At 43.2% G+C, this 17,170-nt stretch overlaps 6 protein-coding genes across 6 annotated transcripts; 2 read left to right on the top strand and 4 right to left on the bottom strand.

Moving 5' to 3' along the window:
* Positions 1-92: 92 nt before the first annotated feature.
* Bfra_009483 (putative f-box domain protein) lies at positions 93-1,945 on the bottom strand (the record flags this gene model as incomplete). Its single annotated transcript, XM_037339826.1, has 2 exons — positions 93-1,569; positions 1,629-1,945. The coding sequence occupies 2 exons, from the start codon at positions 1,943-1,945 to the stop codon at positions 93-95; spliced, it is 1,794 nt and encodes a 597-aa protein (XP_037189876.1).
* Positions 1,946-4,289: 2,344 nt separating this feature from the next.
* Positions 4,290-5,006, bottom strand: Bfra_009482 (uncharacterized protein; the record flags this gene model as incomplete). The annotated part of the gene is made up of 1 exon (XM_037339825.1): positions 4,290-5,006. The coding sequence occupies one exon, from the start codon at positions 5,004-5,006 to the stop codon at positions 4,290-4,292; it is 717 nt and encodes a 238-aa protein (XP_037189875.1).
* Positions 5,007-9,235: 4,229 nt separating this feature from the next.
* Bfra_009481 (putative _thioesterase family protein) lies at positions 9,236-10,263 on the top strand (the record flags this gene model as incomplete). Its single annotated transcript, XM_037339824.1, has 4 exons — positions 9,236-9,288; positions 9,632-9,859; positions 9,922-9,980; positions 10,052-10,263. The coding sequence occupies 4 exons, from the start codon at positions 9,236-9,238 to the stop codon at positions 10,261-10,263; spliced, it is 552 nt and encodes a 183-aa protein (XP_037189874.1).
* Positions 10,264-10,747: 484 nt separating this feature from the next.
* On the bottom strand, positions 10,748-14,082 carry Bfra_009480 (putative condensin subunit cnd3 protein; the record flags this gene model as incomplete). The annotated part of the gene is made up of 2 exons (XM_037339823.1): positions 10,748-11,307; positions 11,364-14,082. The coding sequence occupies 2 exons, from the start codon at positions 14,080-14,082 to the stop codon at positions 10,748-10,750; spliced, it is 3,279 nt and encodes a 1,092-aa protein (XP_037189873.1).
* A 416-nt stretch (positions 14,083-14,498) lies between these two features.
* On the top strand, positions 14,499-15,690 carry Bfra_009479 (putative cysteine synthase protein; the record flags this gene model as incomplete). Its single annotated transcript, XM_037339822.1, has 2 exons — positions 14,499-14,634; positions 14,693-15,690. 2 exons carry the CDS (start codon positions 14,499-14,501, stop codon positions 15,688-15,690), a joined length of 1,134 nt encoding a protein of 377 aa, XP_037189872.1.
* A 63-nt stretch (positions 15,691-15,753) lies between these two features.
* Positions 15,754-17,034, bottom strand: Bfra_009478 (uncharacterized protein; the record flags this gene model as incomplete). Its single annotated transcript, XM_037339821.1, has 2 exons — positions 15,754-16,862; positions 16,914-17,034. 2 exons carry the CDS (start codon positions 17,032-17,034, stop codon positions 15,754-15,756), a joined length of 1,230 nt encoding a protein of 409 aa, XP_037189871.1.
* Between the last annotated feature and the right edge of the window lie 136 nt (positions 17,035-17,170).

Below are 17,170 nucleotides of genomic sequence, written 5' to 3'. Positions count from 1 at the left end.
CCATAAATTAAGAAAATCAATATGAAGTCGATAGAATGATCCAAAATGCAAAACATCAAAGTGAAATCGGGCCCAATAATATGTCTGTACAATCATCGCCATAAATCTTGGCTGCTGTTTTTCCTGGAATGTCTTTTCTTTTCACCAGCTGAGCTGCTGGGTCTGGGAGGATCATCTGCGGGCACGGCGAGGAAGCCACCAAATCCATTTCCGACAATAACACTTCTTCTTGCGCCATGACCTGGAGCCCATGCTTTACCCATACTATCACCTAGTCCATAACTGCTAATCGGTCTTGCTGTCGTTGCCGAACCTCTTCTACCGGGTGCAGTTGGCGGTTGGACTTTGGCGAAATTCCATTCCATCTCATCAAGACCTTTAGTGTAAACCTCCAATTCTTGTTTAAGTCCCATTCCAGCAGGCATCGCCGGAGACAGGCTTGCTTGAGCTGCAAAAGGATTATTGGAACTGAATCGATTATTGAACATGGCAGAAGGCGCATTCGACGAACGATCGAAAGGATTAGGTGGTACAAAATTATCTGGATCGGATGCATATGCGGGAGCAGGAGGTGCGAGACCAATTAAAGATTCGGGGAACTCAGAATCGCGAACGTAAAGAGCTCGAAGCGCGGGAAGTCTATTGGAGATCAAGGAGGTGGTGAGGTATGAGTAATGACTTTGTACAACGCTCTTGAATGTAATTGCAGATGATGCGGAGGTAATTTCGTAGTGCAATGTTTGTAGTGACATTGAGGAAAGTGGTGGAATGTTATGAAGAGCTGTAAAAGACGCATGTACTGACTCAACAATTGACAGAAAGGTCAACCTGGGAGCATTGTCTGTGATTTTATGCAAAGTAGAAGGATGGATACCCGTTTCTGTCAATGAAAGATTTGTAAGTTTCTCTTGCGTGTCTGAACGGAATAAATACGCCTCCAAGCCGATCGCTGTAACATTGGGTGTATTTTCGAAAACCAATTCAGTAAAAGCTGGAAACGGCGGTAGATAATCGCTATGTTGGAATACTTCATCATTGAAGGTCTTTGTGTCTGTAACTTTCAAAGCTCGAAGCCCAGTCAATGAGCCCAAGGCACGTCGAATAATCGTCGGGTCCATATCAAGTCTTGTAAATTCCAGTACCTCCAGTTTTTTCCAAATCTTGCCGCCTGCCAATTGTTCAAGGCTTCTTTCCGAGCCAGTCATGTATGTCATCTTGCGTAGATCTGGACATCGCGCTTGAATTTCGAGTTTAAGTGTGTGACAGGAAGGATCATCTGAAAATATACCCTCGGGAAGATCGAGATATCGCATATTAGGACAAACTGCCACGCTGCGTGCAAGATCGGCTTTACAAGCTCCTCTCGTCATATATGGTGTTTTGAGAAATTCCACCAATTCTCCCAACATCCTATTATCCCGAATCGTTCTACACAGTAGTTGCAACCTAACGTTGGGGGTTTCTTCTGGTTCGGCATTGCGATTGAATCGACCTTTATGTTTCCTCTTCTCTGATAATATTTCTTCGAGTTCGCAGAAATGAACTGCATCAATCCGAACACTATGATACCTGCGCAATAATTGAGTCAGCTTAATTGAACACTTCGCACAAATGGTTGGACTACGAACAAAACTCCAATAGCTACATTCCTCCATTTTCTTGAGACTTGCGCACAATGAGCCAAATCCCTTGTGTCGCATAATGGACAGCAGTCATCCAGAGAAGATTGTTCGCATGTCTCATAAGTTTCGTCTTGAGAATGAGGGCATACAAGTATGAAGATCCGTTCGAGAACTTTATCGGGAAGCTTATTTATGATAGATCCACGCGGGGTTGCATATGCTGCATGATGCCTTCGATCTGCTCGATTCGTATAACTGCGTACGAGAGATGGTTTATCTGATAGCTCCTTCCCTGGCTTCTTCTTTCTTCGGAACCACTTCATGATGAATTTTGCCAGTTTGAGAAATGAAGCAACAAATCACCCCTTATGGAAAGAGGTGATTATTAAAAGGAAAGGAACGATTTCGGTATTTCGAGGTTATTAATCTTTTTGGTGTAGGAGTTGCAAATCGACAGGGATTTCTTGTGGATTGGTGGATTGGTGGATTGGTGGATTCCTTTTGGGGTTATGGCGACGCCTGAGGAAGCGAATCAAAGGGCGACAAAGCCTAAAGGATTGATTTGATGGTTTTCGTTGGCTGTGGGCGCGCTGAAGTTTTGGGTGAATTACCTCTGAATTACCTCTGAATTACCTCTGAATTACCAAGGTATTAATTACCTGTTACCCAGAATATAGTATTTCGTAGCACGCAGCATGTGGGGAAGGGAAACTCTTATTAACAACTTCAAACTCAATTTCGCTCTTCTTCTCCCTTGCTATTATTTGGTGGAGAATCAAGCTCACTTTGGACACATGAAAGAGGTGTGCGTGTGCGTGTGTGTGAGAGAAAGTTTGATAAATGATTCTGAAAGAAAGCCTTCAACAGACAAGGAAAATCGGGTTTATTAAATCACCACCTAGGTATGATTTACTAAATCTCACTTGATTACATACTCGTCAGAAATAGGGGAATTCACCATCATTATCTCCTTGGCGGCACAGGTACAAGTGCAGGTACAGGTACGAATGTAACCAAGATCTACCCATCTCCAACCGTTGGATGGTAGCTCGTTCTCCAACCGTCACCTATGAGCCTTCACACAAGACGCACAAGACGACGGCTAAATTTGAATGGGAATTTCATCCTGTTAATTACATTGTGTGCTAATTCTTGACAGGGTCTGTGGATGTTTCATATCCAACCGATCAACCGTCTGAACTTCCTTTGATTCCTTGAGATCCACCTTTTTTGCTTTAATGGAACTCATGGAAGCGATGAAGTGCATTGTGTTCCGACCCCAAATCTTCATTTGATCCCTGAGAGATAGCGGAATCAAGCTCCTGTTGCTAATTCGGGATATCTGTAGGACTTGTCAATGTGGCTGTGATTTGTTGTTTGTTTGTTTGTTTGTTTGTCTGCTGCAAGGGACGATATCTCAATAACAAGAACGGAGCCAGCCTTGTTCTCTCCCCCACTTGTGAAGTCACATCTTTCATATATGGAGTCCGGGGTTCAGATACTCAGATCAATTGGGAGTTAATCATGAAAGCGCTTCCAAATTTTTGATCAATTTCCTTTGTTCCTACTAGGTAGTAGTCACACATTTATTTGGTCACATAACGCGAGTTCAAACAAGGGATCCTGATAATCATTCCATGTGTCGAAGTTCCTTTCTTTATTCTCACATCTATTTTGGCCCCAAGATATACCTAGTAATCTCATGGTGAAGCCAGCAAAGAAACACAGGGAAAGTATCCTAAACCTACTCTTGCATTTCTATTTTTGCAGCCATCAGACAATGCCTGCCACTCAGCGTTGGCGGGAGGCACGGGGAGTGCATATGCCTGAATTACTCCAAACTATCACACAATCCTTGGTACTTTTGGTATTTCATCACCAGCCTTTCGTCACCAGCCTTTCGTCACCAGTTCATCGTGATTTTTAATGCGCTTTCACAAAAATCTTTACTCGGATGAGTCAAATCCAAATCGATATGTCTAACAAACTGCAAATTTGAGGTTCCAGTGGCCACTTTCAATGATTCACTTACTTTACGCTGCATGTTTTGTTGAATGATTTCAATTCAAAGAAAATCAAGACACCATGGCGTACGTACATCTCTCATTGAACTGATGGTGATCATTGCTAAGCAAAATCAAGCGCTTTACAAAGAAACATTCGGGGTTCAGATGCTTCTTATCAGCGATGTAAGGCAAAACAAGTTACAACAATAGTCCTTACGTTGGCGAAGTTTCCTGATGGAGAGAAATCGAATTTATCAACAAAGCAGATCAACAAGCCGGATTATCAGTTATGGATTGTGTAAATTTTATGTTTCACTACTTTCCCCGCCCTATTATGAAGCTTAATTAAAAAGCTTGTCTCGGGAGATGTCCGTGCATCAGTTATTTTTGACTTTATCAATGACTTGGTTCAATTGTTTTCTCCTGAAAATCTTGCTACATCTTCATTTACTTCTATTTTCTTAGTCACAATATTCACACATTTAATCTCATCGCATTTGGGGATTTGGTACAGTTTTTAATTTGGTTTTCAGGACCTTTAATTCTTGGGTGCTTTTGATATAGAAATCAGTCGACCTACTCCAGAATGCCAAATAGCTCGTATTTATACAATTTCGGCGTGTGTCTGGTTGTTGGGGTCCTCGTCCTCGTGATCCCAAGCTCAGTTTCGAACCAAGCATCCCCATTTGATCTCAGGCAACTCCCAATTCGAACCTTTCTGTTGTCGAATAATAAAGATGAAACTATTGTACCACTGAATATCATATCCAAATGCATCCATTTCCACCTGCGAGAGTGGAGTTGGATCGATCGAGACTCTGATGTCGTCAGAAGCTGAGCGGATGGCGGGGTCTAGAATGACTAAATGAGGTATTACTTCTTGTGCCGGGTCATCCCGAAGGATTACCAAGGTCTTTAACCTCTTAAAGTTGCGTGCGTCATTCAACTGGGAAAGATGTTGTGCACAATGTAGACTGTGGTTGCTTGTGCCGAATTTTGATTGTGGAATAGCAATGGTTCGGATCGCGTATTTGAGAGTGGGGATCTCCCACTTGCCTAATGTGAACTTCCTGATAGGATCAATGACAAAAACATCAGCTTCAGTGCTAAGCCAGACCTTTTCGCGACGTCCAGCGCCAGTATGCCAGGGGGCATTCGCCAGGGTATACTTAAACGTTTCCAAATCTGGACGATGGCGAAGAGCCTCTGCACAAGATTCGTGATTGACTGCGAGAGCTCCAATGGTTCTAGGCTCCCACAGCGTGTCGCCGATGATTGCCCGAGGGGGACTGAGATCACCATCTATCATGGTACGCCAGATCCGGAGTCTGATTTCCGGTGGAAGATCTGCGAAGCCGGAAAGATCTGTAGAAGACATGATTTCTGGGCTGTTGGAGTGATATCTGATGAATTCTTGGATCTGTCTATTTATCTCTAGTCTAATGTCTCATTCTAGGATGGTACCAAGGATAATGAACTGAGATATGAGACCAACGATCATCTCTTATATACCCCAGACAAGGGATTGTTCGCATCTGAGGAACTATGCACAAACTACAATTTCACAGGGAAATGCTAAGTACTGCCCCTGAACAATGAGTGAACAGGCGAGTTGATGTTTAAAGCTACGTGTCGTTAAGTTAAATACCTGCCGTATCATTTCTAAACTAACGCGTCAATCAGATTAATTTGCTTATAGCTGCTCCAGGGTGTTATTATGAATTACCAAGACCCTTCACAATAACTGAAATCACACCTATCTGCGCTCGCTAGTGCACACGGATTCAACGCTACATATAATGACATTGTTTTTCAATCCCAGAACAATGACTATCCCACTGTGCGGGAAATCAACCATGTACGGTGACAAACTATGTGAGTATGGATTTCATCAAGTCAATGAAGTGCTTGAAGAGTAGGATGAAAGATTGGAAGCTTCAAATTGTTCATCTGGGAGACTTTTAAAAACCTGGAGTGTGAAAGGATGCGGGTGAGTAGGCAGTAGGTAGTACATTTACTCGTATCAGAAGAATTGAAGCTGCTGCTTGAGAGAACAGGACTGGAAATTAGTTTAGCCCTCGGTACTCGTACAATATAGACGATGAAATCTTCGCCAGCCATTTATTTCGTCAAGTTTTCTTTTCTTTTCAAAGGAACTCGGACTTGTGGCAGTGATATACTATCAAGCCATTATAAATATTTCACATATATGGAACTGAAGAACCTGTCTTGAGAAGCTGCAAGTGTACCAGGAATCACAAAGAGATGTAAGCTCATAGGATGTCGGCATGGAGCTTTTTGGCAGGTGCAGATCAAAATCCAGATATTCGGTCGGATGACACTTCGATAGTCCCGAGGGCGTAACATACCTGTTTAAGTTGTGCACTTTGATGTTTTCGTTGCTATAAATTCTTTCTACCGAGCTAGCAATGACTGTTGCTTACATTGTCGTCGTCCTGCACAAAAATCCAGGAAGATATAGAGCTTTTGTTGTCACCTAACCAATCCTTTGTCAAAATTTCCTCTTTTCACGGGTTGCGAGTTGCCATTGCGCTAAAAAATGAGATTTCCTTGTATTGGTATTTTTTTGTTACATGAGATCTCATCTATGTCACTGAAAAGCTTGTAGTCCCTCTTTCCGGCCTTGGGAATCCTCCGAGATATTTTTCCATTCCGCGATCGTTGTTGGATATTGATCTCAGATATAGCTTAGGTGATGGGGCTTATATAGGAAGGTTTTCATCTACAGGTAATTGAATCTAGTACATGTTGAGGAAACCTTGTGATTTATCAGTCGCTGATCCTTCAATTTGGGAGTTATATCCACCCCCCACAAAGCCTGCACCAATATAGATAATCCACAATCTTCCGACCTATTCAATAAGTGTTTAAAACATTCAACACCTTGCAATAAACAGGCAAGCTTTGAATTCGACAAGTACGATGTATTTTGTACGCTGGGATACTCTGCTCGCATGACTAGGCCAACTTTTTCTGTAGGTGTACTGTACTTGGTCGTGCTGTACATGATTTCTCTCCCCGATTCTCGCATGGCGAGTCTTTCTTGATTGTCAAGATATTTGAGTATTATTTCATTATCGTTGTCGCTATCGTTGCGAGTGATTTATTCATTGTCACTTCATGATCACGAATCGATTAGATGAAAGTTTCTTGTTACAACATTCGTGAAATGTAAAAACAGTGGAATTACAAAATCAGAACGAAGTAACCAAATATCTAGTTAAATCGAAAAATACGGACGGAACTGCGGACACTCTGTCATTTGGCTGGATGAGGGCGTTCGGCTTGTGCTTTGGAATCTCAAATTCTTGTCTTCCTTGCTCTTTGATACCTCGATATTCTTATCTTGCGATATTTGATTGATTTTCTTGGGAAGAGTTGATGAGTGGATTCACAGATGCTGATGGAATATCGGGGATGTAGTGAATGTCTACATACGTATTCAATCCTTTTTTTAATGAGGTCGCTGCGGCATCTTCTTATGCAAACTCGATCATCCATCGGCTTTGCACAGTTAAACAAAGGCTCATGAATCAAAACAGCCAAAGGCAATGTGGCTTCTTCAGCTTGAGGATCTTTATATTCCAACTACTCACTGTGTGAAAATGCTCTTGAAGATATTCGACTATGCCGGATCTTACCACTGCAACTTTCACATCTGATCTTGACGTCTTCATTTTTAAATCTCTAAGTTACAGTGATCATTACCATCGAAAACTTTTTCATCATCAATTCCGAGAGAATCTCACCGAGAAACCTAATATAGAATAACAATGTCTCGTCTCCAACATCGTCAAAGTAATTCCTCTGTTTGGTATCATCTTATCTTCATCTAGGGAACTTACGAAAGATTCCAAATCCAGGACATTCGGTATTCTTCACTCGACTTCACTTGTGACTTTGTCTTGTGTAGGGGTTATCGTGCAGGTGTTTATACTATTGCAAAAGTATCAATGGTCATCAGGTGCTCTGTTTTGCAACAAAGGATCTGGGAAGCGATTTACTTTCTTTGCTTTGGTCAGAGGATTGGTAGGTATATAAATGTGTCTTGGATCTATTTGACTTCTCCATAGATATGAGGTCGCAATAATTCAAGCATTCAAGACGGACAGGTAATTCTCTCGTTGAACATACGCGAGGAGTTCTGAGAGTCTTAGTCCTCTTCTCTTCCTCAATAAGTATCAAAAGGGACTCGCACTATCTGTTTGCTAAATTGTCACGATCAATTGGAGTGAGCTATCGCCTCTTAGGAGCGCAATATCCGCTGTTATCAGTAGAGCAGTTCCGGGCTTGGAGAAGTATCAAAATGTGGGAGTTTGAAATACAGATAAGGAGAATTTGTAGTAATGGAAACGTTTTTTTGGACACCGCGATATGCTTTTCAAGGTGATTGCTTATTTTTGAATATCACTTTCTCTGCCTTGATCGATGCTTTTATAGTCAAGGTACTCAGTTATGTGGCAGGTGAGTTAGTGAATAAATGGAAACTTAAATATTGGGGTCGTGCCATTTGACTATGACAGGTCATGGGTGAGGAGTGGATGCTTGATGACGAGGTAGACATGAGATAGGGATGTATGAGAAACCAACCTGTACCGAAGTTTCCGCTGAAGGGACTAACGTCACCTATAAAATCTGCGGCAACAATCTAAAACCTTCACTACAATACTCAAGAGTATTGAAGGGAGACGAATCTATTAATAGAGTCTAGCTGGCAACTATCTCAATATCTTTCCTTGTCACGAAAGTGATAGATACATAAATGATAATGGCAATGAAAACGGTGATGATAATCTCCAATTCACGTTACTTTGACGATTACTCTGGACTGCCATCAAAAATTGAATCTTGCTGTCAATGAAGTTACATTGATACATAAAGAGAAACTAACCGCTGGTAGCATTCTTAAGAACATGGGGTGCAGATAGGGAATGTGGATAACTCGAATTTAGTTTGAATAGAGAGCTGGTTCTTGAAGAAAAAGGAAAAAAGAAAAGCCTCGCTAATTGGATTGTTTTGTAGGCTGAGATGCATTCTATATATATAGTATTTTATAGAAGTATGTATTGAAGTGCTGGCCCGCGATTGAAAAGAGTAGAATCTCGATCAGCCTTCTTGAGTGCATCAGAAGACCAACCCACTACTGATAAAAAGCTAGATTTAACAGCTCTTTCCGCTCACAAGGTGAGCCTTGCATATCAGAGCGAATCATCCAGATACTCTATACAACAAAAAACCATGTCCCATCAATTAAACTTTCCGTGATCATCAACGTCAAAAACAACGCTCACTTCCCACAAGCAAGTTCCTGCTTACATAACCTCACAACTCAACCCTTCACAAGATCACATTACCCCACCAAACCACACGATCCGATCCGCCATCCGAACCTCGGCAGGAACGTCGCGTCTACCGCTCGATCTTGGTTACCATCCAAGCTATAGCTACAAGACTGTCGTGAAGCTTCAATATTCTACATTTTACTCAATTTACATTCATTTTATGCGAGTTAACATTTCTTTATTTCCATCTGCAAAAGAGTAATTTGAGTAGGATAGGAAGAAAAAGCGGGGTATTTGGTGCAAGATGTTGAAGTCACGGGAGGAGGCTATGAAGGGTGTCGAGGCGATTTTTGAGAGGTATACATTCTTAGTTTCTCTATGTATTTGTGTCGAGAGGTTGACTGTCTCTATACTTCAAGTGAAAGTATTTGATGGAGTATTGCATGGTACTTGTACCGTAGTGGGATTTGTTGGCCACCCTGTTTGAGATGAAGGACTCTTTCTTTCTGGGTAGTTAGTGGTACTATACCACAACTTCAAGAACCCTTCAGCATCAATTTGATCTTTCTCTATTCCGATTGCTATTTCTCGTCTCAATATCTCACATCGGATCTTCACTTCACATTCCCATCACTTCCCCACCTCCCCCTCCCCTTAAGTTCCGCATCCTCTTCTCTCACTCCCTCTGACAACCCCCCAGATACCGACTAATCGCCCAAGCCCAAAACTTCAAAGGATTCGACTGCCACATCATGGACAATATCAAAATCATCGATGCTACCTCTTCAGGAACCGCAACGTTCGAATTTTTAATAGATGAGCAATATAGCAATATCAACAATGTGATGCATGGAGGAGCCGGTGCTGTGATATTCGATATGTGTACTACGTTTGCTTTGGGACCTGTTGCGAAGCCTGGATCTTGGGAGTATGTTCTTTTCCCCCTCTGGGAGTAGGTTTGAAATGTATGCTAATGTTGACGGGGAGTAGTTTTCTGGGTGGTGTAACGAGGACGCTCAATTTGAGTTATTTAAGAGCTATTCCTGTTGGTACGTAGATTCCATTTAATCATTTGCTAGAAATACCACTTTTCGATTGTCATCAATATTAACAATCCCAGGTACAACTGTCCGTATATCCACCGAAGTAGTACAATATGGCAAAACGATGGCGATGCTTCGTGGTACCATGACGAGTCAAGATGGATCAATCATTTACTGTACGTGTGAACATCATAAAGTGCGCGTGCCGACCCGGAGAGAACATTTAGAGCATAAGGTAGAATGGGATGACCTGTGGAGTAAAGACTCGGATGGGAAATCGAAATTATGATATCTATGGACCTTGCATAGTATAGCGTAGCATTGTCCAAAGGGCACTACAAATGATTTAGGCATATGTATAGAAGAGCCGCCTTCTCTTTTGGACGGGCTCGAAGAGAGAAAGTCTCGTTATTTACTAGTGATCTTTGAGGAAGAGAGTATGTATAGATGACACAAGGAAGATCATTCCAAGATCATGTAGTTCGCGTTTTCTCGAGGAATATCTCAATCCGCCTCAGAAGCTATACTCTATAACAGCACCGTCTAGGATGCTTGAATGCAAAGTCCAAGTGCCGAGTGGGTTTCGGCGTTTCCTCAATACCGAAAAAAAATTCACTCGCTCTTAGTAGATATTCCACAGTACACTAAATTCAGTCCAGATTCATTATCCCAATGATGAGGGCATCAATTCATAGATTCGTTAATCCAACACACTAAGCCAAACCGAACTCCAAGGACAGTATCCCAAACCATTACTCATATACACCTCAGCCCTACATACCCATCTCAATATCTCCATCATCATCCAAGAGACTTTCAACCAGACTATCCTGCAATTGTTGTTCTAACAATGATTCTTCCTCGTCAGGAGGAACGATGGTATTTTCTTGTTCAGCAACGACTGTTCCTTCGCTTTCATCGACATCTTCTTCCTCTGCGTTTTCCTCTTCGTCTTCTTCTACGCTTTCCATTTTGATTGGGTTATCCATTATCACTTCCGGGCCTCTGCTCTTTTTAGATTCCACACTTCCGGCCCTGCTTCTGTTGCTATCACCGAGCGGGACGCTTTCGCCCCTTACGCTATCTCTCATCACACTTCCTCCTCTCAAAACACTTTCCTCTCTCGCATCTTTTTCGGCGAGAGAATTTACAATCTTGCCAAGAGTAACGTGTATCTTGAACAAAGCATTTCTACCAGTAGCATCGAGGCCCAACTTTTTGTTCTCGACGGCCTCAGTCACCTCCTCATATGTGGCGCGAAGCTTATCCTCGGATGAGGCTGGTGAGATGTGAAGTTTGGCGAGGAGAGGTGTGAGAGTTTTCTTTTCTTCCACTATTTGAATTGTTAGATTGGACTTTATAGCACTAAGAATGAAAATATCGACTTACGTCTCATAGAAGAGTTTAACCTTTCCAAAATATCCATAGCAAAGTCAAGATGAACATCTCCATTGACTGCTTTCTTAGCTGCATCATCGGATAACGTGAGTTGATTTCCAGGAACATAGCATTTCCTAGGGTCTGTCCAATCTACCAAATGGGCACCGATCGTCCCAAGACCAACCATTTCAGCCTCAGCATCCTCATCATCATCTTGCGTTTCAAATAGTTTGTGCATGGCATCTAATGCCACTCCACGCATCCTATCTTGATTTTCTGCTCTGCTGTAACAGTAAACTGGTAGGAAATAGGTAAGTGTTTGACGAACACCTTGGTTATGAGCTGTGCTGGGATCAAAGTAAAGGACAACCAATGTCTTCAATAGATCATCGATGGCAGACGAGGCATCCGTAATTACACGTCCCAGTAAGAGTTTAGCAACAGCAACGGTAGCCGCTGCCTGGACTTCAGGGTCTTTGGCACCAGATTTCAAAGCCTTCAGATAGACCTTGGTTAAAATTGTAGGATTCGATTCCAGAAGTTGAGCGCCGTGTTGATTGAGCATGTCGGTCAAGATCTGCAAAGCAGTGATTTGAAGAGCAGAGTGGCCTTTGCTGAAGAAATGTATGAAAAGAGCCAGATTCTCCTCGGCCAAAGATTTGTCAAGAAGAGAACACAGGCCAATACAGACAAGACCACGTTCTCGTACAGGTGCCTCGTGACTACGCACAGCTGGTACAACAAGGTTGTTGAGCATGGCTACAAGATCTGGATTCTCCTTAAGACTTCCTTCAACATTTTCAAGCATACATTGCACAATATGCAAGCATTTCATATTGACCATGATTTCACGGACCGCTTTCTCTTGCTCTTCTTCCTCTGTCATTGGAGGCTTTTTCTTGCCTCTGGTGGGCTTTTCGTCATCACTGACATCAGATCTTGCAGAATGGAAGCTCTCTTCCGCATCCTCGAAATCCTGTTCATCTGTAACCGTATCATGAACATCTGCAACAGCTTCTAAGACCACACTACAGAATTCCCTTTCACCAGCAGGAGTTGCGGCACAAATTCCTCTAAGAACTTCAACGGTTAGTTTAGTAACTTCCTCAGGCAGCTCCGGAATTGCCAAGTGCTGTCTCAGAAGAGTGAACATTTTCCGTCGTCCAACTTCATCTGAGTAGTCCAGAGTTCGAGCAATGTGGAGTAATTGTTCGACAATAAATTCTTGCTCTACGGTATCTTCCTCTTCCGCTACATCCTCGGTGACCTCCTCCTGTGTTGCAATCCTCTTGAGAGCCTCCACTAAAACGGCAGTGTATCTGTGGAGGTAAAATGCCAGCTTCGTAACTTCAGGCATTTTCTCTTCAATCAAAGCCTCATACTTGCTATTTCCATCGTTCCGACAGAAATCGTTAAAACTTCTTGCCATGAATACAGCTTCCGCCGATAAAGTGTCCCAGAAGCGATCATCGAATTCAACGGCGTCTCGAAAGTCGGGTCGGCCCTCCCAAAAACCCTTCATCGCCTCTAGCGCAACCCCATTTTCAACCCCAGAATTAACCACATCAATTCTTTCAAGAAGCTCTAATAGCGCGTCCATATTCGGCGCCCTATTCTCTTCGGCTGCCTCACCTTCCGCAGACTCTGCTGCAGCTGAGGCCAAACAATCTTCGATCCAACGTTCTCTGAAAAGTCTCCCTGCCGCTTTGCGAACGTTTTCATCTCGGTCGCGAAGACCCCATCGAAGTAACTTTTCACGCATCGAAAGTGACAAATGTCGGAAATCACCGAGTGCTGGTAGAAGTCGAGAATACAGTGCCCGACGAGTTGCAGGGTCCTGATCTCTGGCCCGTTCTAGCAAGTATGGGAGTGTATTGGGTAATATTGGTAGATTGATCAAAAGAGACCTTCGAACGTCGGCACTGGGGTCATTTTGCAAAACTGCCAATAGTTTAACAAGCAAACCCCCAGAAGACTCATCATCACTTTCATCTGCCTCCCCTTCTGCTTCGTTTCCGGCCAATCTGCCGAGACCCAGCACAGCTTGCACTCTCACCATCGCTTCTTTATCATGAATTCTGCGCAGAAGCCCATGTCGGAGTTGCTGAAAGAGATCATCATCAATCGAATCGAGAGAGTTAATGATATGCGAAATCAGCTGCGTGGATCTAAACCGCACAAATTTCTCTTTGGCCGTCAAAAGAGGCAAAATAGTCGTCATGAGGTGACTTGTGAGTCTCGTACTCGGCGTCTCAACTAAAACTCCATCCTCCTCTTCATTTGCTGGGGTCACTTCATTGTCCTTCTCATTAGCGTGTCTCAAGAACAGCCCAATAAAACGAATCGCCTTTTCTCCAACACTCTCACTCTTCTTGATCGGCATTACTCTTAGAACACATCTTGTGAACTCGTATGTAAATTCCTCTTCCTCGAAGTCTTCCGCGCCAGTTTTATTCTTCTTACTAGTTGGCTCATAACAACAGGCCTCTTGTATTTTGCGCAAGTTAACAACCAATTTTCTATGCGATGCGGTGTTTCTTTGGGAATCTCGGAATATGGATGAAATTTGCGTGCGCAACTCATTGTCTGGCGTCTCTTCTGGAATCTCAACGTGTGGCGCTGAGGATTTGGATGTAGCAGATCTGCGACTACTTGGTTCTACCGTAGATGATTTTCGAGATCCAGAGGTAGATGCCCTCGAACTCCTGCTAGAGACTTTACCTGGCATCTTGTTGTCTTGAGTTCAAGTGTGATATGAAAAATTGCGTTTTTGTCGTAGATTGTTTCGTTTTGCGGTCGTATATTTGTTGTATGTGGATTGATTAATTGTAGTATTCTAAAAGGAGACTAAAGTGAGCCTCAGAACAGTATTGTCGCAAGCTGCTTGGACGTGTTAGATGGTCGATAACTTTTTCATTTCACACTCGATGTTTGCTGTTTGTTGACATTGATTTGTTTACTTTCCTACCCCTGCTTAGTCATGGGCCGTTGTCAGCGATAAGCGATAAGACCCGCCTGCGGGACAAAGTATCGATGGCGACATCGGGCCAGTGCGAAGCATTTAGAATCGGATAAAGAATCTCGGGAAGTACAAAAGTCAAGTGCAAAAGTCTGGTCCAATTGTTTTCCCAATTCATCTTAAAGATGTTCCGATCTGGTGTTCGTCGCTTTGCGACCACAGCTGTAAGAGCTGCGGAGAATGTTGCTCAGATGGAAGCTCCAAATCAATATGGAATTGGAGTTTCTAAAGCTCAGGGTGTGGTAAAGGGTTTAACTGGAGGTTCGTTGAATCTTGGTAATTCACGGCTTATCATGAAGTATTGACTAAAGAATCATAGCAATTGGAAACACCCCACTCATTCGATTAAATCACATCTCCGATTCGACTGGTTGTGAAGTATTGGGAAAGGCAGAGTTTATGAACCCTGGAGGATCAATCAAGGACCGAGCAGCTCTATATGTTGTGAAAGACGCCGAAGAGAGGGGTCTGCTGAAGCCTGGAGGAACTGTTGTCGAAGGAACCGCTGGAAATACAGGAATTGGTCTCGCACACGTTTGCAGATCTAAGGGTTACAAGCTAGTCATCTACATGCCCAATACACAATCTCAAGGAAAGATTGACCTTTTGAGATTATTGGGTGCTGAAGTGTATCCAGTGCCAGCAGTAGCTTTCGACAATCCACAAAATTACAATCATCAAGCAAAGCGACACGCGGATAAATTAGAGAACGCGGTTTGGACAAATCAATTCGATAATATCGCGAATAGACGAGCCCATATTGAAACTACTGGGCCAGAGATATGGAATCAGACTAATGGCAAAGTGGATGCCTTCACCTGTGCCACGGGAACCGCAGGTACTTTGGCCGGAATCACTCGATACTTGAAGACAAAGTCCGACGGAAGGGTCAAATGTTATCTTGCTGATCCCCCCGGAAGTGTGTTGCATTCATACATTCAGTCAGGTGGAAAGCTAGTAGATAGAACTGGCTCCAGTATCACAGAGGGAATCGGACAAGGCAGAGTTACAGACAACTTAAAACCAGACATTGATTTATTAGACGGCTCAATGCACATTAGTGACGAGAAGAGTATCGAAATGGTCTATCGTTGTTTAGATGAGGAAGGGTTGTACCTCGGAGCTAGCTCATGTTTGAATGTCGCTGCTGCAAAGGAGCTAGCCGAAAAACTCGGAAAGGGCCACACTGTTGTGACAGTACTTTGCGATGGCGCATACAGATATGCGGACCGATTGTTTTCCAAGAAGTGGTTGTCGGAAAAGAAACTTCTTGGAGCAATTCCAAAGCATTTAGAGAAGTATATTGTGCTTCCTTAGATTATTGTACAAGTATATACAAATGCAAAAGCTTTCATCCGATCATTAAAAGAAACATGTGACTCATGCTGAGCCAAATAAATTGGTATATGTTCTATAACCCAGGTTTCCCGCAGCAATTCCCTTCAAGTCGGATGCGTACCTATTGACCCGTTTCTCTAATCGGGGTATGTTCTCCTTCAGCTTCGATGAAGCTACCGTTGATGGGTCGAAAACATGTAGTGATGTTTTCATCCCATGTAGCACTGGTACTGCAGCTACAAGCCAATGGTTCTTAGCCCGGATAGTCTTTTTCTGTATTTCCTCTGCAGAATAATCTCCACCATCCATTTTAGTTTGACTGGCTATATCCGAGTCGACGGCGCCAGATTTCGAATACACCCGTACCTCTGGCCTCTTAAGATTGAGTAAAGAAGTGCTCAAGTCGTATGGCGTTCCGAGTAGCCTTGAAGCATAAGTTGCGACCTTCCCATCCAAATCTTTCCCATCCGTGTGTTTTACGGCACGAACTGCAGCCAATTGCAATAATATGCCGATAACTTCCGGAAGAGCCCGTACATCGTTCGCGTCCTCTGCAAGGAATGGGCCCTTATCTCCGGCATGTCTTGGATCCTCAAGCAAATCTGCCACCGCTTCTGCCCATGCAAGCGCCTGTTTTGTTTCGTGCTCTTCAAAGCCACTGACCTGTGCCTTGTAGTAGATCCAGTACATCATTTGCAAGACTACTTCTTCGTCGTTCAAGCGAAATCCTGTGTAACGAACTCTTCTTGCCGCCTCAATAACAGCGTCCATTCGACCTACTAGACCGGCCCGTCGAATCATCTGACAATATAAGGCATGGGCTAAAGGTCGTCTACAATCGCGATGTCCCTCAAGGAACTGTGGTAGGTTGTCCCAGTCCTTCTTTTCCATCATGAGATTAAGAACTTGTCTAAATCCTCTCGTGGTGCCTGGTAGATCTCTCAATTGGTTTATGTGCTCTAGGACGAATTCTTCTCCACCAATCTGGACCTTGACGGGATCAGTCTTGAGTGATTCTGCATGTCTACTGCCGTATACTAGCTCCTGGTCGTATTCTGAAAGATGTGCGGGTAGGAAAAGATTCTTTCGGTATTTCAACAGTAAGGCGTCAAGCTCTGCAGAGGAGGTCGGAGAGAAAGATGGAACTTGGCCTACTCTGAAGTCAACACATAGAATACAATTTGGGCATTTCAATCACATACCAACTTTTTGGCATACTGGAGAACTTGTGAAAGATCGTTGTTGTCTGGTCAATTTTAGTGGCGCATGTTTGAACAAGCATTCGCTGCCACGAATGACCTTGGAAAGACCTTTACCACTCATAATGACCTGGGGGGTAAATTCAGGTAGCTTTGTAAGAGTGTACGGTTACAATTTGGAGGGGTGAGGTCGATCGTTATCATCAAGAGGGTTTGGAGTTCTGATTTAAATATTTAGGCGGTGACCCCAAAAGCGGCAG

Source organism: Botrytis fragariae (assembly GCF_013461495.1).
Source record: "Botrytis fragariae strain BVB16 chromosome Unknown tig00000161, whole genome shotgun sequence".
Classification (NCBI taxonomy): domain Eukaryota; kingdom Fungi; phylum Ascomycota; class Leotiomycetes; order Helotiales; family Sclerotiniaceae; genus Botrytis; species Botrytis fragariae.
The sequence above is the reverse complement of the archived record's forward strand: the minus strand, read 5'-3'. Positions and strand labels throughout refer to the sequence as shown.